Source organism: Hemibagrus wyckioides, linkage group LG05 (genome assembly GCF_019097595.1).
Source record: "Hemibagrus wyckioides isolate EC202008001 linkage group LG05, SWU_Hwy_1.0, whole genome shotgun sequence".
Taxonomy (NCBI): domain Eukaryota; kingdom Metazoa; phylum Chordata; class Actinopteri; order Siluriformes; family Bagridae; genus Hemibagrus; species Hemibagrus wyckioides.
Window position 1 is genome coordinate 27,337,174 of NC_080714.1, and position 27,435 is coordinate 27,364,608.

A 27,435-nucleotide genomic window follows, 5' to 3' on the forward strand; every position below is an offset into this window, starting at 1 on the left:
CACTGGGAACTCTTAATGCTTCAGCCCAAGACATTTTGGATAATTTCATGCTCTTTGTGGGAACAGTTTGGGGATGACCCCTTCCTGTTCCAACATGACTGCACACCAGTGACCAAAGCAAGGTCATAAAGACATGGATGAGTGAGTTTGGTGTGGAGGAACTTGACTGACCTGCACAGAGTCCTGACCTCAACCCCATAGAACACCTTTGGGATGAATTAGAGTGGAGACTTTTGGGACGTCTGCCTTTACATGCACATGAATGTAATATGGAGTTGTCCCGCCCTTTGCAGCTATAACAGCTTCACCTCTTCTGGGAAGGCTTTCCACAAGGTTTAGAAGTGTGTTTATGGGAATTTTTGACCATTCCTCTAGAAGCACAATCATTTGTGAGGTCAGGCACTGATGTTGTGATGATGAGAAGGTCTGGCTCACAGTCTCCACTGTAATTCATCCCAAAGGTGTTCTGTGGGGTTGAGGTCAGGACTCTGTGAAGTTCCTCCACACCAAACTCACTCATCCATGTCTTTATGGACCTTCCTTTGGTCACTGGTGTGCAGTCATGTTGGAACAGGAAGGGGTCATCCCCAAACTGTTCCCACAAAGCTGGGAGCATGAAATTGTCCAAAATGTCTTGGTATGAAGCTGAAGCATTAAGAGTTCCTTACACTGGAACTAAGGGGCGGAGCCCAACCCCTGAAAAACAACACCTGAATAAAATGATCTGGAGGGGTGTCCCAAAACTTTTGGCAATATAGTGCCAATACTACTACTACTGCATATAATAATAATAATAATATTATAATAATATAATGTTATAATGTAATAATAGAGTTTAAATATTTAATGAATGCTTATTTTTTAAAATAATGATCGTGATGTGTTTTACGTACCTTGATAAGACACTTTTTTGTTCATGTTAAAAGTATGAACATTTAGTACTTTATATAGTGCACTTAAAGAGGGAGGAAGGTACGATTTGGGACGCAGCCGGGGCTGCACTGACCGGTGCCTCTTCAGCTGTGAAAGCAAAGCTCTTCAGTGGGTGTGTGTGGACTTTGCTTGTACAGCTGATAAAAAGACCTGATGTAAACAACCCCCCCAGTGTGTGTATGTGTATGAAGTATGTTCATATAGACATAACCTTGAGACAAGGACATGCCAGAACAGTGCTTTAGAAGTGAAGGAGGCGTGGCCTGTAGCTATTAGTCCTGGTGAAGGAAGAGTGACTTCTATGTCTCAGTGATGTGAAGAAGGCGTGGCCTATGTGTCTATAAGTCTCAGTGAAGGAGACGTAGCCTATGTGTGTCAGTCTCAGTGAAGAAGGCATGGCCTATGTGTCTATAAGTCTCAGTGAAGTGAAGGAGGCATGGCCTCTGTGTCAGTCTCAGTGAAGGAGGTGTGGCCTCTGTGTCAGTCTCGGTGATGGAGAAGTGGCCTCTGTGTCAGTCTGAGTGAAGGAGGTGTGGCCTCTGTGTCAGTCTCAGTAAAGAAGGTGTAGCCTCTGTCAGTCTCAGTAAAGGAGGTGTGGCCTCTGTGTCAGTCTCAGTGAAGTGAAGGAAGTGTGGCCTCTGTCAGTCTCAGTAAAGGAGGTGTGGCCTCTGTGTCAGTCTCAGTAAAGGAGGCATGGCCTTTGTGTCAATCTCAGTGAAGTAGGCATGGCCTCTGGGGCAGTCTCAGTGAAGGAGGTGTGGCCTCTGTGTCAGTGAATTACTGTCTATTTTCAATTATTACTCCATGAATTGTTTGGCCCCTAATTATTAAATTATTTATTTATTATAACAAATGATTTATTTTTGTTATTGTACCTGTTTGATGTACAGACGTAGAAAATAAAATGGGTCAAGTTTGTGGTGTATTTCATCTTTATTGGCATGATCTGCATGTTTGCTTGGTTTGCGCTAAACAAATTTTGTTCTGTATACACAAAAATATGTCCTTCTACGAACAGGATGAAAGGCTACAAAGTTCACATAGCAACAGCAGAATAGGCGTGTATTAGAAAGGAAAGTACATTACGCATCAAAAATCTATTTACAGGACTTGTATAAAAAAAACCAAAACCAAAACGTCTACTCAAAGGGACACATGCTCTCTGAGTTCAGATAAATCACCATTTAACAAGCAGATAGAAAGAGAGAGAGAGAGAGAGAGAGAGAGAGAGAGAGAGACAGAGAGGAAATCAATGGTTTAAGTGCCATAAAGAGGACGAGTTGTGTGTGTTTGTGTGTTACTGTAAGTGAGTGATACAATAATGAGATAATAACCGGTTACTAACTGTAGATAAAAGGGAATATAAATCACCAAGAAAGGAAGATTTGGTTAAAAAAATACTTTTGGTTATTAAACAAAATTCATTTGGTGTTCAGGACACTAAATGGCTCCGAGGTGAAAATAAAAATAAAATAAAAACAGTTATGATTGTACCGATCAGGTTCATAAAGCTCTGCTTACTTAAACAAAAGAAAACAAAAAAACTACAAATATTTTAAGGCATGTTTTTTATAATCACCGAGCAGGATAGATAGATAGATAGATAGATAGATAGATAGATAGATAGATAGATAGATAGATAGATAGATAGATAGATACAACAGACAGATATATAATTTTTTTTTTTAAAAATAATGAAAATGCATTACATGAAAAGTTACAACTTTCAGCACAACTAAAAAAACAATCAAACAAAAAAACCAGACAGAATAAAAATTTATAGGAGAAATGGCTACACTATTCTGTACAATGTTCTGAAGAGAGAGGGGGAAAGGCACTAAGACTGACAGGAAGAAAGATGGCCGCCACATTCTGCTTCTTCGCTAATGAAACACCACACTGCTTTAATCAATCACTGACTTTAGGTTTATCACTAAATTTCAGCTTGATCGTGTTTTTTTAACTTAAACAAATGCTTATAAAAATAATTTTTTTGATTTGAAGCTGACGTCCTTTCACTCGGATTGGCGTGAGGATGCAGCAGCGGTGTGAAATCAGGATGCGATTGTCACTAGCAAATCTCTGGCTTGGTTTGGTTTGTGGGCGTGGCCTGTCTAGCAATAACAAGTTGATTACTACTTGTACCACAACAAAAATCCCAAGCTTACATTTTTTGAAAGCTTTCAGAAATTTTTTTAGGTTCTGCAGATCCGCAGTAACATGAGACCTTTAAGATGGGAACTGAATGCTGATCCGGGATTCTCTGGAGTCAACCACGAGGATTTGTCGCTTGCTTTATATATATATACATATATATATATATATACATATATATATATATATATATATATATATATATATATATATATATATATATATATATATATATATATATATATATATATAGTTCTCTGAATATACAGCACATTCAAATTTGTCGATTTCTCCTGAAAGGAGCGCAGTTAGTTAAAGAAGTTCTGAAATGTGTGTTGAAACCTATCATCATCATTACCCAATGCTCATTTCTAACAAAAGGCACAAAGATTTGTTTTCCGACAGCGAATCACAATCTCGAGGCCGTCAAAGTCATGCAAAAAATATCACAACTAAGCAACATCTCCATTAGAAACCAGAGGCGGGTCAGATCAGAGCCTGTCTGACATCAAGACACCTTGAAATCAAACACTAAGAATTATAGAGATTCCTGTAACTGAAACGAAGGCGTTGCGTCACTGTGAGACAGACTCTGGCTGTACACGTTGGTGTATAACAACAACAACAAAAAAGACAACAAAAACAATACAACAAGGCAGTTTTAGCTCAAATGTAACCATGACCCATTACACATTAAAAAATAAAAACATTTACAATGGTTAGTAAGTCCATCCTTAATGATATATAAGCTTTGGAAACAGCAATAATTCAAATGAAATAAAAAAAAAAAGAAAGAAAAAATAAAAGAGTGGTTGCACTTTATTCAAGATCCAATTTCCTTCAAGATATTAAAAAAAACAAAAAACAAAAAAAAAACATGGCCACCATGTTGAAACACTTAAGTCCAGCTCATTTGTCTCTGCTTTGTTGCGATTGTCCACAGAGAAACATCCGATTATCCGATGTAATTCATCACAAGTCCTCCGTATGTGCCTTTTTTTTTTTACCCTCGCCTCGTTCATCTAAAGGCTCATGTCGTATATGTGGTGTGTATGGATTGTTTACACCGAAATGTGTTTGAAATATTCATATTTGATCCCAGTTCAGACAAGACAAAAAGATTTCTTTTGATTATTAAGATTATTTGTTATCAGAATAAGGCAGCCAGAAGAAGAAGAAGAACGCCAGAGTGTCCGAGCAGGTGTGCAGATTACGTGGAAACCTGAATAACCGGGAGACGCATTCGACTGCACAATGCTTCTCATCTTTCCACAATTCAAACCAGATCCAAGAGCCATGACGTGAGTGCAAGTGTAAACAGTTTTAAAGTTTTTGTCAGTCCAGAATCGGATTGAGCGTCACGAGAACGCTTCGTTCTCTGTGTCACTGAATAAAAGGAGGGTTACTAATTGCATATAAACTCCACAGGTGACTATCTGCATAGTGTATAAAAAAGACAGAGCACTGACAGAGAGAGAGAGAGAGACAGATTTATGCTGATAAAGCTCCATTTTATGGAGTTAAACTGCATATAAACACCACAGTCAGGTTAAGACAGCAACAAGCAGTTCCTCTGCGTTATTACGCGTACACACTGCTGCATGCTTGCTGCTGCAGTGGCGTCTGCGCCGGCTGCGAGGGCTGCGGCTGCAGCAGAGGAGCCTGCTCTGAAACATGAGTGTGTGCATGTGTGTGAGGGTGCGCGTGCGTGTGCAGCGCGGCGTGTGGGCTTGTGGTTACGTCGGACCAGTCTGAATGCGAGTGTGGCGAAGACGAGGAGGACCAGGGATCGGGCGACTCGGGAGACGGCGTCAGGTACGGGTGCTCGCCAGAGGGAGGAGCTCCGTGACCCGGGGTCGTGACCTCAGAGCCCTGACCCGGAGTCGTCACCACCTCTGACCCGGCACCGCTACCGTAACTGCGGTGCGAGGGAGGAGTCGGGTATTTATCCACAGGGCTCTGCAGTTGCTGGTGGTACGGCGTCACCTGCCTCACCTGAGGCTCCGCGATGTTATGGGCGAGGCCATGCAGGTGAGGGATGCCATGCTGTAGCCCTGCCTCCTGCATGGGATACATCATCTCCTGGCCACAGTGCATGTGGTTAAGGCCCTGGGTCTGGGACTGACTCACCTGCATAGCCCCCTGCTGGTTTGGTTTGAGAAGTGCCTGGTTCATCTGGAAGGTGACGATTGATGGAAGCTGCTCGCGGCTCACAGAAACATTCACGGGCCCGAGGATCCCCGAGCCGTGATGGTGCTGCGCCATGCCCGAGTGCGCCACCGCCATCTGGTGGGAGAGCATGTGACTGAAAACATGGGGCGCTGCATAGCTATGCTTAGTCACGCCCACCCAGCCCGGTTGCTGACCCAGCATGTGGCTGACAGGGGGCAGGAGGGGGCGTGTTGACGGACTGGTCATCAGCGGCGGTGATTTGGCCATGCTAGCAGCACCTGAGGCATCCGTAGTGTACGAATGCGGCGATTCTAGCGAATCCACTGGTGACATTGTGACTGAGCTTTCGGAAAGACCACCCGTGCCGGCTGTTGTTGCTCCTTTGGTGCCGTTAGAGTTAGCAGTCACGGGTGCCATGTTACCACTGGATGTAGCCAATCCTGACGCTTCTCCTCCGGCTGGTTTCTTCCTCCGCTTTGTTTTCATCTCCTTAAGATCTTTGACTCCGCCCCCAGCACCATTAGGGCCGCCTAGTTTGGCACCTCCACCACGGCGGTTCTTCTTGTTTTGCTGTCCCGCTCGCATGCCGACGACTCCGTTACTGGTGCAGACCACGGAGGGGTGTCCTCCCCCGCCGTTTCCTACATGGTTCGATCCAGAATGTGGGCTGTGCACCAGATTGTACTGGTCGAGCAGGCGAACAATGTCGTGGTGCATGCGTTCCTGAGCCGTGTCACGTGGCAACCGGTCCAGGTGATCGGTGATGTCACGGTTGGAGTAGTGATCCAGGAGGACCTGAGCCGCCTCGAAGCTGCCTTCACGTGCAGCTAGGAACAATGGCGTTTCCTCCTGAAGAGCAAAAAAAAAAATGTAAGAATTGCATAAAAACAGATTGGTGTTTAAGACTGAATAGCAGGCAGATGTTCACCTTGTTGTCCTGCATGTCACGATTGGCACCATTCTTCAGCAGCACCAGCGTGGCCTCCACATTGTTCACGGCAGCAGCCCAGTGCAGAGCGGATTTACCTGTACAGATAATTACATGAGCATCAGTTTAGAGATAATCAAATTCATCATTCAGAACATGTCTGTGTGTGTGAGTGTGTCCTACCATGATCGTCCACAGCATTTACATCGGCGTGGCAGTGCACCAGCTCCTCCACCATGCCCTCCACAGCCAACCTGGCTGCCAGGATTAAAGGAGTCGTTCCATCGTTCATCCTGGAGTCCAGCTCCGTGGCACGATTACGGATCAGGATCTAAAATGAATCGGTGTGTAAAGTAAGTAAACAGAGGAAATAACAGCTTAGCTTCTGAGCTCGTGTTCCTTGTAGCCTTCGCTAACCTGGAATACGCCCTGAGCATCGGCGGCGATGGCGGCGTGCAGCGGTGTGCGACCCATGTTGTCATGAGCGTTGGGGTCGGCGCCGGCGTCCAGCAGCCTCTTGGCGGCGTCGGCACGGGCGTAACGGGCGGCCAGATGAAGAGCCGTCTCACCTGTGCGCTCTGTCTGTGCGTTGAGCGTAGCACCCTGAGCGATCAGGTCGCTGATGATGTTCGTCCCGGGTTCATCGATTCCGCTCTCCTCCTCTTCTTCGGCTAAGACGCTGACGCACTCGGGACTGCTGCCACCACGCAGAGATGCCAGCATTAGAGGAGTGAAGCCATCTAAGAAAGAGAAAAAAAATTATTTAAAACTATTAGGAACCAGACCAAATCTGTTTTCTATTCATATGCAAATGTAAAACACCACAATCTTACACACTTTCCACTTCTTTCTTCTTGTAAAGTGTCATCACAGCCTAAGTGACTCATATTTTATGATGTAATAACACTAGGCTGTTATGAGTTTAATCCTATTTTAAAATGCTTTGGAAAAGTTGCTGCAGTCACAATTTTCGAGCTCAAATAATTTAATATTTAAATATTTTAATTGTTTCTTCTTTTTAAGTTTATTGTCCCACAGGTAATGGACAGGTATGAATAATAAGTATTTTTAATTTAATATTTTTTCTATTATTTTATCCATGTTCATACTAGCATTATTTTTTTTGTTGGTGTTTTAAACATCTTCTTTACTATACTCTCAATGTAGCGTCTAATAACTGAGACTATACATATAACTATATCACATGTTTGTAGTAGTTTTCAGTTTTATGCATTTTTTATGCAAAAGTAGGTGTTTTTCTCACTAATTATTAACCATCAGACATGCAGGTAATAATTTCTCACAGCTCAGGTTTATGTTTAAACAGGTAATTACCAGGTCCTTTCACGTTGACATCCAGACAGTCCATGTCGATATCAGCCTGAGGTGGCGTGAGGGTGATATCGGCAGCTTTATGGTGCTGCAGAGTCCACTCACGGCGATCCACTCCTGTGTCCACTCCCAACAACGGCTTATCTTCCAACTGAGACAAAGAGACAGAGAGAGAGGGAAGAGAGAGACAAAGACAGAGAGACAGAGACAAAGAAAGAGAGACAGAGAAAATGAGAGAGAAAAAGCAAGAGAGAGAGAGAGAGAGTGAGAGTTTTCAAAATTTAGTTTACCATTATTTGAGTGAGTGTGAATGCAGACATGTAAGAGATTGTGTGTGTGTGTGTGTGTCACTCTCACCCTTGGCTTCTTGGGCCGGAGCTCCTCCTCTGGCCAGTGATGACCAGCACTGCCGTCTATCTGTGATTTCTGAAGGCTCCTATAGAATAGCAGGAAAAAAAGCATTAAAGTACATGCATGTTGATCTTTATTACTTTGCTTTGATACAACAGGATGTAGATGTTACCATGGTTACCTGACACAAACTGTGTTGAGGTTGGTGTCAACTTTTTCCACCAAATGCAATTTTTAACTCTTTCATGCAACGATAAGTTAAAACCCTAACCCTAACCCAAGGGTTGGTCATACTGTGAAACTCTAATTAGTCCAATCTGACCAATACAAGTACTTGTTAATTATGAGCTAGAACTAAAGGAACTATAATCTTCCCTCATAATCTTTCTTCAGTGGACACATGTCTAATGTACCTATAATCTAAAAGTTAAATAAATAAATAAAATCTATAGCTGTATAAAAAATACTTCCAGACCGTATCCGTTCCCAACTCACTTCATGCCGAAGTCGTCTTGGCCAACGGGCTCTCTCCGTTTGCTGTCCTTCTTGGCCAGGAAGCCATCCGGCAGCCAGAGGACGCCATGTTTGCGTTTACGCTTGGCGATCAAAACACCCAAAATCAGGATGAGCAGGATGATGGCCGCTGCCACGGCGACCGGGTAGAGGAGAGGGTGGACATCTGTGGGTGTATCTGGAGAAGAGAATATTAAAGTAAGAACAAACATTATTTTTATTTATTTAAAAAATGAGTGTATAAACAAATACACAATGTAACCACACTATATTTTTTTTTAAATAATAATAAAGAATGTAAAAAAATACACAAAAACAGTACAAATTTTATTTTTAACTACATCTACATTTGTCAGCTGTTTTATCTATCAGAAATATTTTAAGGGGTTTTATTTAGTATTTAGTGTGTGGCCCTGCGATGGACTGGTGACATGTCCAGGGTGTACGCCTACCTTTCGCCCAATGTGTGCTGGCATAGCTATTCCACATGAGGCTGCATGATTAATGCCGCGTTTATACCGTATGATTCAACATGATTAATGCTGAGGTAGTCTTTGAAACAAGAAATGCTTGTGTTCTCATGACAGCGCCCATTAATCACAGTAAGACAAACAAACAGAACAGAACGGCACATAGGAGAGTAGTGAAGTAATAAAACCAAGACCTGGTAAACTGTCCACTGAGATGATGGGATAATTCAGCTGAGATTTGAGGGATTCGGCCGCGATGTACGAGGCAGCCAGGTCGGTGCTGGAGAAACATTCGTTGGATGTCTCGGTGCACTGACGGTTATCGATCTCCAGATGCACCTTGGACCTTGGACAGGAGAAACAAAAACATCCCAAAATATTCATACAGAAACACTTTGGGGCTAAACTTTTTCAGTGAATTTTTCAGTAAACCTACCCGATAACCTCCCTCTTCAGCTCCCTCTTGCCGAGTCGCTTCGCAGCGCCGGCGTTCGAGTTGTCCTGTTCGTTGCCGTAATACGGAAAGATCATGGGCTCCTTCTTATCGTTGTGTTTGAGGCGCAGGTTAGTGTGGAGCAGCATGCCAAGTGAGCGCAGGAAGCCATTCATATCCCCGAGCAGCTCTTTGGGGTGCAGCAGTACCACGATGACAAGCGTGCCGTCCGCAGGCTGAGCCGGCTTGTCGATAGCGCAGTCCAGACCATCCCAGCCGCACGCCTCGTTGTTACAGCCCTCGTTACAGCGTTCGTTTTGGTAGTGGTCACGGCAGTAATCGTTGTACCTGCGCAAAGAGGAATTGAGAAAAGCAAATAAAGCTATATTCTGTAGCATATTTTGGTTAATCACGATTTTAAAAAAGGAGATCGCTTTTAGACAAATTCAAACGGTTATATTCATAGTACCAGAGTGTGTGTGATTAATACAGACAAGAACATTGACCCTGTAATTTCTAAAAAGAACTTGATCTGATCAATTAAAACTCATTCAAAACTTTTTTTTTTAATTTATTTACAACTAAAGCTCTAAAAATATGATTTCTGAGATGAGACAAAAGATGGAAGAATTACATATTTATGTTGTTGTGTAGATTTCATGGTATGTAAATAACGAAAAAAATAAAACATCAGGTACGTAATTAAATCTACTTTGCTCCAGTGTTTGCGGCAGTAAAAACACAGCACACGGGGACAGAAAAGTTGGTACAAAATGGAAAGTTCACCAATAACATCAGCACATCTGGGTGGAGCTGTGGTACGTACTTGCACGTGCTGGGTGTGGATGGTGAGATGGTCTGGCACTCGAAGCTGTCGAAGAGGCAGCCGGGGTTGTTGCACTCGGGGTCGCAGCGGTTGTTATGGAAGTACATCCAGCATGGTACGTTGGCCGTGCAGTTCTCCCACGGGCGGAGCCGCTGCAGTGTGCAGTCTCCTCCGTCCCAGTCACACTCCACATTCCTACATTGCGGGTCACAGACTTTGTCGCCGCGACGCTCCTGGCACTCCACGTAAGGGCAGGATGAGGAGCTGACTTTGTTCTGACAGTGCTCGCCACTGTAGCCAAACGGGCAGTGGCAAGAGAAGGAGTAAGGTTTGTGCAGGTCTTTTATGCACATGCCTCCGTTTTGGCAAGAACAGGACGGGTTTTCCATTTCGCACAGCGTGCCAGAGAAGCCGGACAGGCAAAAGCACTGCGGATGGCCGGAGGGAGACGTCTGGCAATGTCCGCCATTCTGACAGCGTAGGTTGGCGCAGGTGTAGCCCTCATGGTCGCCGCAGTTGGGGCCCGTATAGCCCTGAGTGACAGAAATTATAACAGTAAAAAATTTACATCTGCAAAAAGAAACATTTCAGTTCAAGAAAGGTCACATTTTTTTCATATAGTTATTAGAGAATGGACACCGAGTGAGCAGAATGATACAGCATTGAATATTAAGCGAGGGCCAATATGACTACAATACAAAAGTTTGCTAACAAACTGCTGCAGTGTGATATACTGTTATAATAATAATAAATAACAAAAAATAAATGAACACTAGAGAGGAGAAAACCATTTTAAAATCTATGAAAATATTTTACAAGTCAATAAACATTTTACAATTTGAAAGGAGTACCAAAACTTTACCATCATATCAGCTGCTTCCATTCAGAGTTTGTCTTTATTTATTTAAAAATGTTAGAAAAGGAAATAATATTTAAAAAAATAACTGCAAACTTTGGAAGCAAAATTAAAGATTTTTTAATTGTAAAAAAAAGATGAAAAAAATTTTAATTAAATTTTTAGATTTTATTTCTTGCAGTTTTCAGAATTATTTTTAATTTTTTCCAAAATCTTTTTACAAAACCTATATACTCTGTAGAAATGTAACAGAAACGTCATAGAAATGTGTTCATGAATTAATATTTTTGCCATATCGCCCTACCCCTAACCATCAAACTTATGCTTCATCTAAGATGACAGTATTTATCTTCTTATAGTTTCCTTATTATATCACCTTTCCAAGATTCAGAAAACAATACCAACACACCATTTCAACATTCAGCTCTCAAAAGCAAGGGGAAGCTGGAATAGAGCATATAAAACATTTAAGAGACAGCGGTCAATTTTTTTTTACCTGATCTATGTTGGCCCTGTCCCTTTTAGTGCAGGCGTGAGGAAATAGGGAAAATAAGCAGTGGTCAGAGAAGAAGCCATTTTATATCAAGCAGAAATGAGTAAGGCACAAGCATGCGTTATTAGAGAGGACAAATTAAAGCGGAGCAAGAAAGACCCAGAGACCTCAAAACCATGACTGCTCACCATTTGAGCTTTTATTAGAAGTGTCTTGTTATTCTGTGTAATTGTAAATATAATCTATGGCCACACACACAGACACACACACTTACAGGTAGACAAGTGCAGGTGTATCCATGGACTGAGCTTGTGTTCATGGAACATTTGCCTCCGTTGTGGCAGGGTTTGGACTGACAAAGATCTACCATCGACTCACAAAGGCGACCTACAGGACACACACACACACACAATGAGGTCACACAGTTCAGAGTCACAGTAAAATAAAACTACTATGACGTTGGATACAATTTTATAACTGCTCTATCTCTAATTTATTTTCATTTGCTGCAGCTAACTAGAAATAAGGAAAAGGAAAGGAGTAAACGGTCTCACCGGTGTAACCGAGGCGACAGCGGCACTGATAATCGTTGGCTAGCTGGACGCAGTCAAGGCTGCCGAGTTTGTTGCACGGATACGGACGGCACTCGTTAATGTCACCTTCACAGCGCTCGCCAGTAAAACCAGGAGGACACACACACTTGTAGTGACCAATACCGTCCACGCAGCGACCACCATTCAAACAGGGCGGGCCGGACTCGGTGGAACACTCGTCTATGTTCACCTCGCAGTGCTGACCTGAAAGCCACAGGCAATAATATCAATAAAAAAGGAAGAGAAAAATCACTGAGCTCTAAATGTTGATTTTCATTTTCAACTCGAACATGACATCAGCGCTCCGACTTCCAACTACGACGTTGCTGGATTCTTGATTCTGATCTAAATCTGTGCTAAAATCAGTCCGTACCAATATCTGGGATTAGCTATAAATGTTGTTCACATTCTGTACATGACTTTCACGGTCCAGTATACCTAAGTGTGTGTTTGGTACCTTTGGTTCCAGGTGGGCAAGAGCAGTAGAAGTGGTTCACGAGGTTGATGCAGGTTCCACCGTTATGACATGGGTTCGATTGACACTCATTGATATCGTACTCACAGTTCACTCCCTGATACCCTGGTTTACACTTAGGCAAACAGAGAGACACACACAGAGAGAGAGAGAGAGAGAGAGAGAGAGAGAGAGAGAGAGAGAGAGAGAAAGAGAGAGAGAGAGCTGTTACCATACATCCAACTAACAACAAATTCTTTTTGCTACAAAAAAGGTACACAAGCTGCTTATTTAACATTTAAAGAAAGTTTAATGGAGGTTATTAGTTGTTTTGTTTTTTTTACCTTGCAGTCATATTCTCCTAGATAGTCCACACACGTCCCTCCGTTCCTGCAGGGACTGGACAGACACTCATCTATATTTATCTCACAGTAGCTGCCCGTCCAGCCCTGCTGACACGCGCAGAAGTGTGTATTATCCTTGTTTATACACGCTCCACCATTCTGACACAGCTGCTCCACTACTCCACCTGAAACGAAAACAACAAATCACATGCATCAAATAAACATGCACCACACACACACACACACCACGGAATTAAATCTCAGTACAGCAGAGGTTTCCTTTCCCTGTAAACATTGCCATGGGACTGTCTGGAATCACCTCCCTTACTCACAAGAGTTTATCTAGCTTATTAATAATTTTACTGATCCATTTTAAAGCTTGTGTTATATCAGAGGTGTTAGGTGTTGGCTGAACACGTTAAGGATCAAAAATGGTGGCATTTGTTCATCATTAGTGTCCACTGTGTTTGTCTTTTGGACAATGACGCTTGGTACATGTCGTAAGAAAGAGATTAATGTTAGCCTGTTGCTAAGCAATGAGATGAAGTTTTGGGTTCTGAGTTTTGGGTTCATCTAACGGACCTTTCTTGTTTGCGGCGTTTTGGCACGAAATGTTGGGGATGTCACAGTAGAGTCCGCTCCAGTCCTGAGGACACCGACAGCTCCACGTCAACCCCTGCTGCACACACTCTCCGCCGTTCTTACACTGGATGTTTCTGCACAGATTCGCCATCGACTACAAACAGACACACAAAAAAATCATAGTCAAAAATAAAGCACAAACAGGATCAGATCAGCTGTATCATATGTATGCAAGAGACAAAAAATAATACAGTGTGTGGGCACACGTGTGTGTGTGTGTGTGTGTGTGTGTACCTGGCAGAGTCGACCGGTGTACTCTATAGGACAGGTGCACTGGAAGGTTCCCAGGCCGTCGGTGCAGGTGCCGCCGTTTTTGCAAGGCTGCGATTCACACTCGTTAATCTCGTACTGGCAGAATAAGCCAGTGAACCCGGGACGACATCGGCAGGAGAAACTGTTTATGCCATCCACACATGTGCCATTATTCAGACACGAGCTGCAGAGAGAGAGAGAGAGAGAGAGAGAGAGAGAGGGAGGGAGAGAGAGAGAGAGAGAGAGAGAGAGAGAGGGAGGGAGAGAGAGAGCGCGAGAGAGAAAGGGGGAGAGAGAGAGAGAGAGAGAGAGAGGGAGAGAGAGAAAGAGAGAGAGAGGGAGGGAGAGAGAGAGTGCGAGAGAGAGAGAGAGAGAGAGAGAGAGAGAGGGAGAGAGAGAGAGGGAGAGAATTAGGCATAAATGTACTCATCAGCACTATAATCAGTTGTTAGCTCTTTTTATTATATTGAACACTAATAAATTCATAATAATAAATGATAATTTGTCCCGATCTGAAATTGTGCATCATTTCTAAAGCTAAAGAAAAATAAAGTATGTTTTTTTCCCCCTAAACGATGCAATCTGAGTGATCCAGCCTGAGACCTTTATGCTTAAAATGCTGCACAGTGACTAAATGTTGTAAAGCATAGACACCTTTAAAAATAATACATAAACTACATAAACATGAGCAAAAAACAATATCCAAACCCCTTGCTTTTTAATACACATGAGAGAGGTATAATTTATGCAGATTCATGTGGGTCTAGTTTTACTGAGCATCTATATTTAGTTATAAATGACGCAATCTACTTGCTATAGTGTGAACTGAAACTGTTCAGCACTTACGTCTCTGTGCATTCGGGGATGTTGCGCTCGCAGTTGATGCCGGTGAAGCCGGGCTTACACTGACACGTGTAGCTGTTGACAAAATCTGTGCATTTTCCTCCGTTCCTACAGGGGGAGCTCTCGCACTCATTCACCTCCTCCTCGCATCGCTCGCCATAGAAACCCGGCCTGCACTCGCACGAGAACCGGCCCACTTTGTCGATGCACGAGCCACCGTTGATACAGGGGTCTTTAAAAAAGCAGACACAAAATATTTTTAGCTATATTACTCCAAAAATCTTCCATAAGGAAGATATTACCCATGCATATTACCCATGCAATACACTAATCACCAAAGCTGTAGTGAATTACGATCCAGAGCTTAGAGTAACAGAGTTACTGTTACCTCCACAAATCATCATTAACATTATTCCTTTTATACCACAGAGAATCTCCAAATACGCTTTTTTTTATTAACTAAACAGTGACACATCATTTACAGTTAACGATGCTGAACGAACACGGGGTCAAAAACCGGTTTTCAATAAATTAAGTGACGCATCTGCTGTACAAGCCCACGTGAGCAATTTGTTACTATAGAAACGATAATGAGTTCATTAGTTTACACCTTCTGACCAATCAGAAACAGGAATCCCCCAGCCCTGTGGTGCAATCACCTGATGTGGACCTCACACCTTTTGCGAAGTCTTTATAGCTTAAAAAGCAGGTTACTCAGGTGTGTAATCAAGCTTTTGAAAGGTCATGGTTTGATGAGGCTACGATTAGAGCACCGTGTGTCTGTGTAGACTTGTCTACTCACTGGAGCTGCAGTCGTCGATGTTGGTCTGGCAGTTCACGCCGCTGTACCCGGGCTGGCAGCTGCACACGTAGCTTCCCTGATTGTTCAGACAGTGAGCACCGTTCAGACACGGGTTCTTCTTGCATTCATCCACGTCCTCCGTACAATGGGCTCCTACGCACATACACATAATTTAATACCTACTAAAAAGCCACTCATGAAGAACATTTTCCTTCATAATCAGCACACTCACCTTGCCAACCACTGGAACATTTGCAGGTGTAGGTGGTGTAATCCACTGAGGGCTGACACACACCTCCTCTCTGACACGGCTGAGACGCACACGGCACTAACTCATGCTCACAGTGTCTCCCTATAAGAGAATAAGGATAGGCGTATAGCTTGACTGTTGTACAGCCCCAAAAATGGAATCTTGAATCACATTCTTCCTTTGTAAATATTTCACGTATTAAATCATACACTGATCAGCCATAACATTGTGAGCAGTGAGAGGTGAAGTGAATAAGACTGATGATCTCCTCATCATGGCACTTGTTAGAGGGTGGGATATATTAGGCAGCAATTGAACATTTTGTCCTCAAAGCTGATGTGTTAGAAGCAGGAAAAATGGACAAGCGTAAAGACTGTTGGATCAGCTCTTGTGGGATGTTCCTGCAGTGGTCAGTATCTATGAAAAGTGGTCCAAGGAAGGAACAGTGGTGAACCGGCAACAGGGTCATGGACGGCCACGAATATCTCAGTCTCAGATAAGAGGCGTGGCTCATTTTGGTTAAAGAGAGTAAACTCTTTGTCTCAAGCCATGTACGAATTAGGTTTACACAGCGAAGATGGAGTATTGTAATTAATACCGAAGTGTCTCTGGAATTTCTGTCACACCCTACTCAGACATGCCAGGAAATATTACACTGTATTTTACCCATTATTAAATATGCAGTAAATAATTCCAGCCTTTTATTTTCACTAGAAAGACAAAATACAGCGATTTCACTATCATCTCGGATCAAAACCATACACTAATATGCAGATGTTAACTCGAAAATTTTGTAGTGATTTGTAGCGAGTTACACGTGAAGGCCCTCATGCCTCTGTGCTATGTACAGACATAGTTTATTCTTGATTATGAATCACGCATCATTTAGCAGATTTATAATTTTTTTGCATGTTAGAATCTCTTTCTTTAGCAGAGTGGTTGTGTGTGTACCTGTGTAAGACTGAGGGCAGGAGCAAGTGTAGCTGTTAATTCCATCCACACAGGTGCCCCTGTTCTCACAGGGGTTGGACTGACACTCGTTAATGTTTGTCTCACAATTTACACCTGAGAAAGAGAGCGAGAGATAGAGATGAAGAGAAACAGTGGTGAGAGAGAGAGAGGGATATGAGAAAAAGAGAGACAGAGAAAGAGAGATTAAAAGAAACAGTGGTGAGAGAGAGAGGGATATGAGAGAAAGAGAGACAGAGAGAGAGATGAAGAGAAACAGTGGTGAGAAAGAGAGAAGGACAAGAGAGAGAGGGACAGAGATGGGGAGAGAGAGATGAAGGAAAATAGTGGTGAGATGAGAAAGAGAGAGGGACATGAGTGAGAGAGAGACAAATAGAACAAGAAAACAAGACAAAGACAGGGTGAGAAAATGATGGAGATGATGATGGTAACACAGACAGAGAGAGAGAGAGAGAGAGAGAGAGACAGAGAGCACTGTTTATTATCTTTATAATAATTTATCTACAACACAGGTCACCTCTTATGATATTTGTTTTTAGCTTAGGGCTAACCCACAGTCATGCTAGTGGAATTTAGCTGCATCATAGCAGCAGTGATGCAAATTATTTAACCAAGGGATGCACAGTGGATACGCATCGTCCATAAAAATGTAGTAGTTTAATAAACACACTCGTTCCCACACACACACTCACCAGTGTAGCCAAGCTGGCACTTGCAGGTGTAGCTGTTCACTCCATCCTGACAGCTTCCTCCATGCAGACAGGGGTTGGACTCGCATTCATTCTTCTCCTGATCGCAGTTCTGACCCTCATATCCAGAAAAACACACGCAGTGGTACCTACACACACACACACACACACATACCCCAAACAACAGCATCTTTAGTAAACTAAAAAGAATGAAACTTAAAAAAAAAATTAAGCTGCTTGTCAAGCATTCTCAAGAGAATTTCCAGAAGAACAATCGTATTGAACGGAGGGAAATAAGAGGAACTCGTACCCATTCTGCTTCTCCTCGCACTTTCCATGGCGGCACGGTTGAGGTGCACAGTGATCCGCCCCGGAGTGGCAGAGCAGGCCGTGAGTCCCTGCAGGACACTGACACTCAAACCCGTTCACTTTATCCACACAGGTTCCTCCGCTGAGACACGGGTTCGAGCTGCACTCGTCTATCTCTATGTGGCATCGCTCACCTGACGATGAGAGAGAGAATACAATGAGAGCAATAAGAGAATGGACTTGGAGAGAGAGGAAGAAAAGACAAGGGAATGAAGAGCATCATGAGGTGGACCGAAAGAGAGAGAAAAGTATAAAAAGGTGTAGAGCGAGGAGGAACGAGACAGAAGGTTAAAGAGAAAGAACGATAGAAAGTGAAAGGAAGAGATGAAAGAATTAGATTAAAGGAGAGTTAAGGATGGATATAGAGTAAAATTAGGAGAGAAGAAGGAAGAATATCTAACATGAATGAATGAGAGAGAGAGTAAAACAAAAGAAGAAAAGAGAGAGGGAAAGGATGAAAAATAACAAGGGCAAAAGACAGAAAGAGAACAAAAGACAGGAAAGGGGGAGAAAAAAAGAAATAGAGGGAGAAGGTAGAGTGAGGAAAAGACGCTGTGTGTGTGTGTGTGTAAAAGATTAATTTACATTTGTCGCTGATATGTTTATGAATGGAATGTGAGCTATGTGTAAAATGTGAGTGTAAATGTATACAAGGGCGTGTGTGTGTGTACCTGTGTATCCTGGCTTGCACACACACGTGTACTTGTTAATTCCATCTTTACACACACCGTGCTGGCATGGGTTACTTAAACAATCGTTGTGGTTGATCTCACAGTTCACACCTGAGGAAAGATGAACAGAACGTAAGTCTCACCTCATCAGAGAGACGGACAGGCGGAAAGACCTGAATGGCCTGTTTCAGAGTCCACACACACCCACCTTTATTTCCACATTTTTGCACACCTTGTATGGTTAATGTGATGGTTCATTCATTATTTCTAAGCAAATAAGATCCATGTATATATGTTTAATGACAGCTGCATTAAACATTAGAAACACACCTGAACTTGATAAATATAAGCACAATACTACAAACATCCACTAGGAGTCCTTGCTGGATTGCTGAATGTCACTATGCTCTCAACCCCTCCCCAACACACACACAAACACACACACAGTCAGTGTCAGCCTCGAAAACCGAACTTATGTAATAAACGAAAAGTTCCTTAAAACATGGTTTAAATATAATCCTCTTTCTTTTAGCCTAAATGGTTTAAAACTAAAGTTTTAGATAAAGTTTACACCCAGATAACAATCAGTAAGTTCTGTAAACAAATGTCTCACTGGCTATCAGCAACTAAATATTTATTAATTGTTATACATGATATGGCTTTCTTCTTCTGCTTCTGGAAACAATGGTAGAGGCGAAGAGGTCATTCGAGACATTTCATAATATAACTTCCTTAATGTTAACTAGCTGTGCTGTTGTAATAGCTACATCTATCATCTGCAGTTAGTTATGTTAGATAGACTATATTGGCAAAAGTATTGGGACACCCCTCCAACTCATTGAGATCTGGTGTTGTTTTTCAGGGGTTGGGCTCCGCCCCTTAGTTCCAGTGAAAGGAACTCTTAATGCTTCAGCTTCATACCAAGACATTTTGGATAATTTCATGCTCTTTGTGGGAACAGTTTGAGGATGACCCCTTCCTGTTCCAACATGACTGCACACCAGTGACCAAAGCAAGGTCCATAAAGACATGGATGAGAGAGTTTGGTGTGGAGGAGTACCTGACCTCACAAATGCACTTCTAGAGTAATGGTCAAACACACTCCTAAACCTTGTGGAAAGCCTTCCCAGAACTCCATATTACATTCATATGCATGTAAAGGCAGATGTCCCAAAACCTTTGGCGGTATAGTGTACATTAAAAAACAAAATAAGTTTGAAGACAACATTGTACAAACTAAACTTTTTGTGGGAGAGAGAAATGGATCAATAGTCAATATTGTTGCTGTTTAGTTGATCTTTAATCTTGGGATTTTTACCTATAGATGCTTTACAAAGGCAAACTGAAGACTGGTCTGGAGTTCCCTCCAGAATACAAGCACAGGTCAAATAATTAGGCACATCTTGCCTTCATTCGTATCAGTAACACCACAACAAATCACAAATTTCTAAAATGGACACCTGAAATGACGAATTTTCGTGAAATTCCTAAATGTTACTGGGGCAATAGAACACACACCTGTACTCATAAAGAAGAACTGAGGGCCTTTATTATTACCCCACAATCTAGACTCAGAGCGATGCAAATATTTGGAAATTATAGAATTTAGGCATGGAATTTGCCTAAGTGTCTGTGTGTATCTGTGTGTGTCTCACCAGAGGTTCCTGGCAGGCAGTGGCACTGGTACTCGTTGACGCGATCGACGCAGCGCCCTCCATTCTGGCACGGGTCGCTCTGGCACTCATTGATCTGCTCATTGCAGATCTGACCCATGTACCCTGGGACACACTCGCACGTGAACATAGCGATGCCGTCCTTACACGTGCCGTAGTGACAGCGCTTCGGGTTACAGTCATCGATGTTTTCCGAACACAGCGGACCGGTGAAACCTAGACAGAAATGATTTATCAGTTCCCTGTGTGTATGTGTGAGTCTTAGTGTGTGAGTGTGTGTATTATGCCAGTACCTTCTGCACACTCGCACTCATAGCCGTTGGGCTGGTCAATGCACTTGGCCCCGTTTTGGCATGGCGTGCTCGCACATTCGTCTGTGTCGAACTGGCACATATCTCCTGTGAAGCCTGATGAACACACACACACCAATAGTTTTAGAATAGGACTTCAACATCAAGCACCAACAGCAATAATGTACATATGGGATTGTTCAAGTGTGTGTGTGTGTGTGTATAAAGTAAATTTATGTCATTTCTTTTTATTTAAAATTGAATTAATTTATCATGTTTGAATAGATTTATTTATAGGTCACTTTTATGTAGTTTAGTCGGCATCAGTATATGCAAAAGAGCTGCGTCGGGAAACACACTGCACTTGACGAGTGAACACATACATATGCGAGTACAAACAAAGCAAGTGCTTCAGAAATGTTTGTAAATGAGGAAAGAACATATTTGTTGATGTGCAATCAGGGCATTCAAGGCATTTAAATAATAAAAAAGAGGCTATTAGTATGTTTAAAATGATTAAGTTCAGATTATGAAGCTGATTATGAACTTGAGCTGAGTTTAAAGGGAAGAACAAAAAAAGCATTTTCTGGTGTTAGGCCCTGCCTACTTCAGGGTTTAACTTGAATACAGATAAGGATAATTAAAGCACTAAACAGATACAGATAATGTCATAATTTTCAAATATAATTTTAAGAGTGAGTGTATGTGTGTGTGTGTTTGTGTGTGTGTTTCTCACCCTGAGGACAGTCACAGACAAAGCGGCTGACCTGATCCCGACACTTTCCGTTATTGAGGCAGGGTGAACTGGCGCACTCGTCCACTTCATCCTGACAGTGGACTCCTTGGAAACCTACACACACACACACACACACACAGGGAAAGGTCAGTGTCCAAAATAACAAGCAATTTTCCGTGTGTGTGTGTGTGTGTGTATGCACATGTTCCTCACCTGGCATACAGATGCAGGTGTAATCACCGATCTGGTCCAGACAGGTGGCGTCGTTTAGGCAGGGGTTCGAGCTGCACTCGTTCACATCCTGCTCGCACCGGGGTCCTGTGTACCCACGTGCGCACTTACAAGTGAACGAACCAGCCGTGTTCTCGCATGTGCCGCCATGCTCACATGGGTTCGGCCCTGATAAGAGACATGTGGGAGACGATCATTAAACAACAGAAAAGAAGAAGGGTGTTATTAATTAGGGGTGAAAACTTTTCTATATAAGTAGAAGTATTTTAAGCATGAAATTGATTTACCTGTACATTTACCTGTGCAGGTGTTTATTTCAATTATGTGGAATTTAATGAAAGCTCTAAATAAGGATGCAGGTTGTGCTGTTGTAAGAAAATACTCTAAACAAAACCATGGCTCTTAGATCATTGCAAATGTTCACCTATTCTATTTATTTATTTATTAATAAACCACACGTCCTACTTTTAGCTATTTCTAGTTACTTTTAATTCTGTGGAAGGTTCTGCTAAACACACAAGTATAGTTCCTGTTCTGAAACTTCTTTTTTTTGTCTCGTATGCAAAACTTACCTTTTTTTTTTGGTTTTTGATAAAACTTCGTCATGAGCTATATTACTTTTTTCATCATGAGTCATTTTTAGCAATACTGCTGAAAAAACAGGACATTTTCCTGAGTTCAGGGAAACCTGTTAAAAATTCTTGCACGTGAAACCTGCAAATTTGCTGTAGATTGATTATTCCTTAAATGGAAAGAAGTGTGCTACAGGAAGCCTTTATCTCTCCTGCATCTTACTGCGAGGAGTTCACATGGAGTTCAGATATCTCAATATGCATATGACTTCAAGCTTTCAAGACGATTTGGATGCTGATTAGTAGTAGCGAGAGAGAGAGAGGGAGATAACAGGAAGAAGAGTTTCAAAGAAAATCATAAAGAAAGAAATCAGAAAGAGAATCTGTCAAAGAAAGACAGAAACACGTCTGCCTCACCGATGGTGCACTCGTTGACGTCTTCGTTGCAGGTGGTGCCTTTGTATCCGAAAGGACAGTTGCAGTTGAACTTGCCGTTCAGAGGATTGGTGTCGCACTGAGAGCCCACCCTGCACGGGTTACTAATGCAGGCATCATCGATGCTACACAGCAGACCTGCATGAGGAAAAAAATCACGCACACACACACAAACAGTAGAGTCATGGTACAGTCTCAGTGCAGCGTGAAGTCACTCGGTCCTATCTGTGAGAATATCTATTAGTGAACAAGCCCAAGCAGGCCTCGTTAATGCCACAGAACACCGTTTTGGGAGTCACGATTTTACATGATTTTACTACACTTTGGAGAGACTATTCATGCCACAACTCTGCTGCAACCTAGCTCGATAAGAACAGCCAAAAAAAAAAAAAAAGGGTTTAATGAGTCACTAGAGTGTTGTAACACGCTGTTGTGGAAAGGTGGAATCGTGAGATATTCCAGCCTGAAGTTCAAAAAAGACTTCAGAAAAAAATTTAAAAAATTCCTACACATAACCCTGACCTTGTCGAAGCTTCGCCCTGTTCAAAAACAAACAAGCAAGTTTAGAAAAGAGAATAAGTTCAGTCTCTTATGGGCAGGGCATAAATAGTCTTGCAGAATAAGTCTGACATCAAGACATCATGATGATATTGTTTATATGAATTTTATATGAAAGCATCTGCTCCAGGGCGGATCATTTGGTCCGTATGTTTCAATTTGGCACAGGTTTTACGCTGGATGCCCTTCCTGACGCGACCCTCCCATTTAACCTGGGCTTGGGACTCTTTAGTGGCTGGGTTAGCGTCCTGCCCGGGAATCAAACCCGGGCCACAGCAATGCGAGTGCGGGATCCTGCCGCTGGACCACCAGGAGGCTGAGATAGCAAACTATAAAATCTCCAGTTTTTTGGAGTAAGATATAGAAGTTATTTGCTCACGCACACGATCGGTTTGTTTGAATTTTACATTTATGTATTTCTGAGCAATGAATGTTTATTTTAATCTACACATGATGAAGTGTCGACCGAACCGAATCAATTTGACTGCGATTCGGACCGTGAGAAGCCTCACCGGTCTTGCCGAAGGGGCAGCTGCAGAAGAAAGACGCAACTCGGTCGAAGCAGGTGGAGCCGTTGGAGCAGGGGTGGGCGGCACAGTCGTCGATGTTCTCCGAGCAGTCCGGTCCGCTCCAGCCGTTCACACACACACAGGTGTAGCCGCCAGGCGTGTTGCTGCAAGTGCCGCCGTTCTGACAGGTGTTGGGTTGCAGGCGACACTCGTCCACGTCGTCCGTGCAATCCTGACCTGAAGGAATGACAATGACAAGAAAGAAGTCATGAATCTGTCAATCATTGCCTTTGACATTCACACACACACACAAACACACCTGTGTGCATTTCTTATCCTCTCTCTTTTTCTCACACACACTAAAAAGGATAAGAATTAAAAATCCAAACAGGATCGTACCGGTCCACTCAGGTGGACACTGGCAGTTGTAGGTGTTCACTCCATCCATGCAGGTTCCTCCGTTCTGACACTTATGATCCGGACAATCATCGATGTTTACCTCGCAGTTCGTTCCATTAAATCCTGATCACAGACGGACAGAGGAACGGAAACAGGTATTAACTTATTACAGACATAAATCACATCAAACCCAAATCCTGTAATTGACTCAATGTTTTATCATCTCACCTCCCTCGCTCCCTTTCTCTCTCTCTCTGACATAATATCTCTCTCTCTCTCTATCTCCCTCTTTCTCCATTTCTGACAAGTAATCACACTTTATTAAACACTCATCACACTCTGGCGGGGTTTTTTTTTTGGTAATTCATTTTCCCACAGCTTGGGTTTTGGGCCTCGGGGAAGGTGCCGGTCACGGCTTGCTGCCTCGTTGTGCCAACACACTCACCTTTAAACTCGAAACTCAGAAGAGGAATTTCTGTGTTTGAACTCCAAACACATGAGTGACAATTTCAGCACCCAGATTAAAGGGAGCAGGAAGTGAGGTTACAATGTGAGCACTAATAATAACAATAATACCAGACAGGAAATAATATATATAGCAACTTCTTCATATTCCATGTCATTTAACACATCAACTTAAAAGGAAACAAGAGCATAAAATACAAAAATAAAACAGTAAAGAAGGATGTACTACTTCCAAAAATACAACAACTACTTCTACTACTACTAATAAAAATAACAATAAAATTACCAGAATTACTAAAATTACATCGACTAAGAATCAGAAAATGAATAATACTGATAATGGATAAAGTGAATAATAATAATAATAATAATAATAATAATAATAAAATGTCTCTGTTGTCTTCCTGTTTTCATTTTTCTTTTTTTTCCCCCACTCTTTTTTTATCACTGATAAAAATAAATAAATAATACCAGGAAAAAATACCAGCACCCCAGATCTAAGCTTTTTTTGGTCAAATTATGACGCTGCTGTCATTTAAACACCCACAGAAAAAATTCTAGGCATCTCTGAGATTATTTTAAAGCGAGCTCAGCTGAAAGCTTTTAAAGAAAAGTACAATAACCCCCTGACTATAAAATAAGACAGACACACGAAGCTCTAGTTTTTTAGAGACAGGGTCTTCATGTACACATGTACATGATCACAGGAACGTTCAGGAGAAACCTGATTCTATGTGCATGTTATCAAGCTTTTGTTCATTTCTGCTTCCTGGTTTTTATGTGCTGTTTATTTTGGACTGTTTTGGATTTCTGCGTTCCACTTTCCTATTGTTAGTAAAACCGTCAAGTACAACGTCCTCGATCCATGAAACTAATCCTCTCTGCAATCGGAAAAACCCTGTTCACTGCCCCATCTCTCCCTCTCTCTCTTTCTGTCTCTCTCTCTATCTGTGTCCCACTGTCTCTCTTTCTGTCTCTCTGTTCCTCTGTGTCCCACTGTCTGTTTATCTGTCTCCCTCTCTCTTTCTCTCTCTCTGTGGGTGTCCCACTGTCTGTCTTTCTCTCTCTCTGTTCCTCTGTCTCTCTCTCTTTCTGTTCCTCTATCTCTTTCTGTGTCCCACTGTTTGTCTTTCTGTCTCTCTCTTTTTCTCTCTCTCTATCGGAGTCCCACTGTCTGTCTTTCTGTCTCTCTGTTCCTTTGTGTCCTACTGTCTGTCTTTCTGTCTCTCTCTCTCTCCCCTTTTCTCTCTCTCTGTGTCCCATTGTCTGTCTCTCTGTCTCTCTCTCTCCCTCTCTCTTTTTCTCTCTCTGTTCCTCTCTCTCTCATTTTCTCTTACCTGGAAGACAGTGGCAGAAGTAGGAGGTCTCAGACGTCTGCCTGCAGGTTCCACCATTCATGCAGGGTGACGGAGAACAGGGGACGTACATCTTTTCGCATCTGGACCCCGTAAACTCAGCGGGGCAGCTGCAACGGTAAGAGCCAAGGATGTTCTTGCACACCCCACCATTTTGGCACAGAGTTGGCTTCTGCGCACACTCGTCCACGTCGTTCTGGCAGCGAGACCCTTCGTAGCCGGGCTGACACTTGCAGGAGAACTTTCCATCAGGAAGAGATGTGCAGGTTCCACCTTTGGCACACGGAGAGGAGCCGCAGCTGTCCACCAGTTCACAGCGAGCACCTGGGAGAGACACAAAACACACACACATTTGATTATACACATTAACAAAAAAAAAAAAAAAAAAATTAGTACTTAAATATAGCAAAAAATTTGACGATATCCACAGTGCACAAATAAAAACTAAATCTAAGAAACTACAAAAATTCACATTACAAAGAATAAATTAAATTTTAAAAATCTCAATTCATTTTATGCACTATTCATTTTCAATGTCCTGTTAAATGTCATATAGCGTTTGCTTTACAAGCCATTTGTTTATACAGTTTATTTATAATAATTCTTTTTTTCAGTAGAATAGAACAGACACAACAGAACAGAGAGAGACGGAGAAAAAGAGACTGAGAAATGGATGGAATGAGATACAGATAAACAGAGAAAAAGAGAAAAGAACAAACGAAAAGGATAGACAGAGAGACAGGAGGACGGGGGCAAAGAGACAGAAAGACAGATAGTGGGGCACAGAGAGAGACAGAGGAGTAGAGACAGAGAGAGAGACAGACAGACAGACAAATAGACAGAGAGAGAAAAGAACAGACAGGGGGACAGAGAGACAAATTGATCGAAAATTATACCTGTCCATCCAGGTATGCAATGGCAGGTGTACTGGTCATAGGGCTGGAGGGAGCAGGTGCCCCCATTGCTACAGGGGTTCTTGGGGTAACATGATGACTCTATCTGCATTTCACAGCGCGAGCCGGAGAACCCGAGTGGACATTCACACACAGGGTTACTGGGCAGGCCGCTGCTCGCCATCTTACATGTCCCTCCATTCAAACAGAAATCCGGCTGGCACAGGTCCTTATGGTGGCAGTATTCACCCAGGTAACCCGGAGGACACCTACACACACACACACCACAAAACAGGACAGCATGTTTATTGTATTGTATTTTTTTCTCCTACTCACCATGGTCACAGTAATTGTTGTGTGTGTGTGTGTGTGTGTGTGTGCCACACCCAATCAAAGGAATTCAAGTCAGAATTAAATGCTAATTCAGCACAGAGCACAGGAAGAAAATAAAATATTTCATGGTTCAACTTCTCTCTCTCTCTCTGTGTGTGTGTGTGTAAACCAGTCTGTCTGTGGGTAATGCTGAAAATGTGTCAAAATTTGTATTGCGGACGCTGTGCATTTCTGAGCAATTATGAATGCAAAAAGAGAGAGAGAGAGGGACAGAGAGAGAGAGAGAGAGAGTGTGTGCATGCGTATGTGTGTTTATTTGTAAGTAAACCAGTCTGTCTGCGGGTAGTACTGCTGAAATTGTGTCAATATCTGTATTGCGCACATTGAGCCATTATAAACGCACTTGCCAAAAAAAGAGAGAGAGGGAGAAAGAAAGAGTGAGAGTGTGTGTGTGTAAGAGAGAGAGAGAGAGAGAGAGAGTTCCAGTAAGGTCACAGCAGGACGTGTATCTGCACTGCGTTACTTCACTTCAGACCTTTCACTGTACGACAAGAAAAAGAGAAATTACTGCATTGCAAAACAGCACTGGTGAAACTCTGCCACTCCATTCGTCTCTCTCCCTCAATCCTCCCATCTCTCTCTCTCTC

At 42.6% G+C, this 27,435-nt stretch overlaps 1 protein-coding gene across 1 annotated transcript in view; it reads right to left on the minus strand.

Moving 5' to 3' along the window:
• Positions 1 to 2,884: 2,884 nt before the first annotated feature.
• notch2 (notch receptor 2) overlaps positions 2,885 to 27,435 on the minus strand; it is a 54,662-nt gene continuing 30,111 nt past the window's right edge. The window contains exons 3-34 of the mRNA XM_058388780.1: positions 26,459 to 26,724; positions 25,545 to 25,886; positions 23,743 to 23,865; positions 23,347 to 23,580; positions 22,259 to 22,414; positions 21,252 to 21,437; positions 21,039 to 21,152; positions 20,306 to 20,419; positions 19,995 to 20,228; positions 18,340 to 18,450; positions 17,610 to 17,802; positions 17,303 to 17,448; positions 16,593 to 16,706; positions 15,624 to 15,743; positions 15,392 to 15,544; positions 14,593 to 14,821; positions 13,729 to 13,930; positions 13,435 to 13,588; positions 12,853 to 13,037; positions 12,512 to 12,644; positions 12,016 to 12,258; positions 11,736 to 11,848; positions 10,113 to 10,645; positions 9,290 to 9,634; positions 9,048 to 9,199; positions 8,366 to 8,561; positions 7,877 to 7,955; positions 7,523 to 7,670; positions 6,605 to 6,927; positions 6,371 to 6,518; positions 6,188 to 6,285; positions 2,885 to 6,108 (exon numbers count right to left, since the gene is read on the minus strand). Of these exons, the coding sequence (XP_058244763.1) occupies positions 4,669 to 6,108; positions 6,188 to 6,285; positions 6,371 to 6,518; positions 6,605 to 6,927; positions 7,523 to 7,670; positions 7,877 to 7,955; positions 8,366 to 8,561; positions 9,048 to 9,199; positions 9,290 to 9,634; positions 10,113 to 10,645; positions 11,736 to 11,848; positions 12,016 to 12,258; positions 12,512 to 12,644; positions 12,853 to 13,037; positions 13,435 to 13,588; positions 13,729 to 13,930; positions 14,593 to 14,821; positions 15,392 to 15,544; positions 15,624 to 15,743; positions 16,593 to 16,706; positions 17,303 to 17,448; positions 17,610 to 17,802; positions 18,340 to 18,450; positions 19,995 to 20,228; positions 20,306 to 20,419; positions 21,039 to 21,152; positions 21,252 to 21,437; positions 22,259 to 22,414; positions 23,347 to 23,580; positions 23,743 to 23,865; positions 25,545 to 25,886; positions 26,459 to 26,724 (7,327 nt within the window). The 3' untranslated portion in view covers positions 2,885 to 4,668. The remainder of the gene's footprint in view (positions 6,109 to 6,187; positions 6,286 to 6,370; positions 6,519 to 6,604; positions 6,928 to 7,522; positions 7,671 to 7,876; positions 7,956 to 8,365; positions 8,562 to 9,047; positions 9,200 to 9,289; positions 9,635 to 10,112; positions 10,646 to 11,735; positions 11,849 to 12,015; positions 12,259 to 12,511; positions 12,645 to 12,852; positions 13,038 to 13,434; positions 13,589 to 13,728; positions 13,931 to 14,592; positions 14,822 to 15,391; positions 15,545 to 15,623; positions 15,744 to 16,592; positions 16,707 to 17,302; positions 17,449 to 17,609; positions 17,803 to 18,339; positions 18,451 to 19,994; positions 20,229 to 20,305; positions 20,420 to 21,038; positions 21,153 to 21,251; positions 21,438 to 22,258; positions 22,415 to 23,346; positions 23,581 to 23,742; positions 23,866 to 25,544; positions 25,887 to 26,458; positions 26,725 to 27,435) is intronic.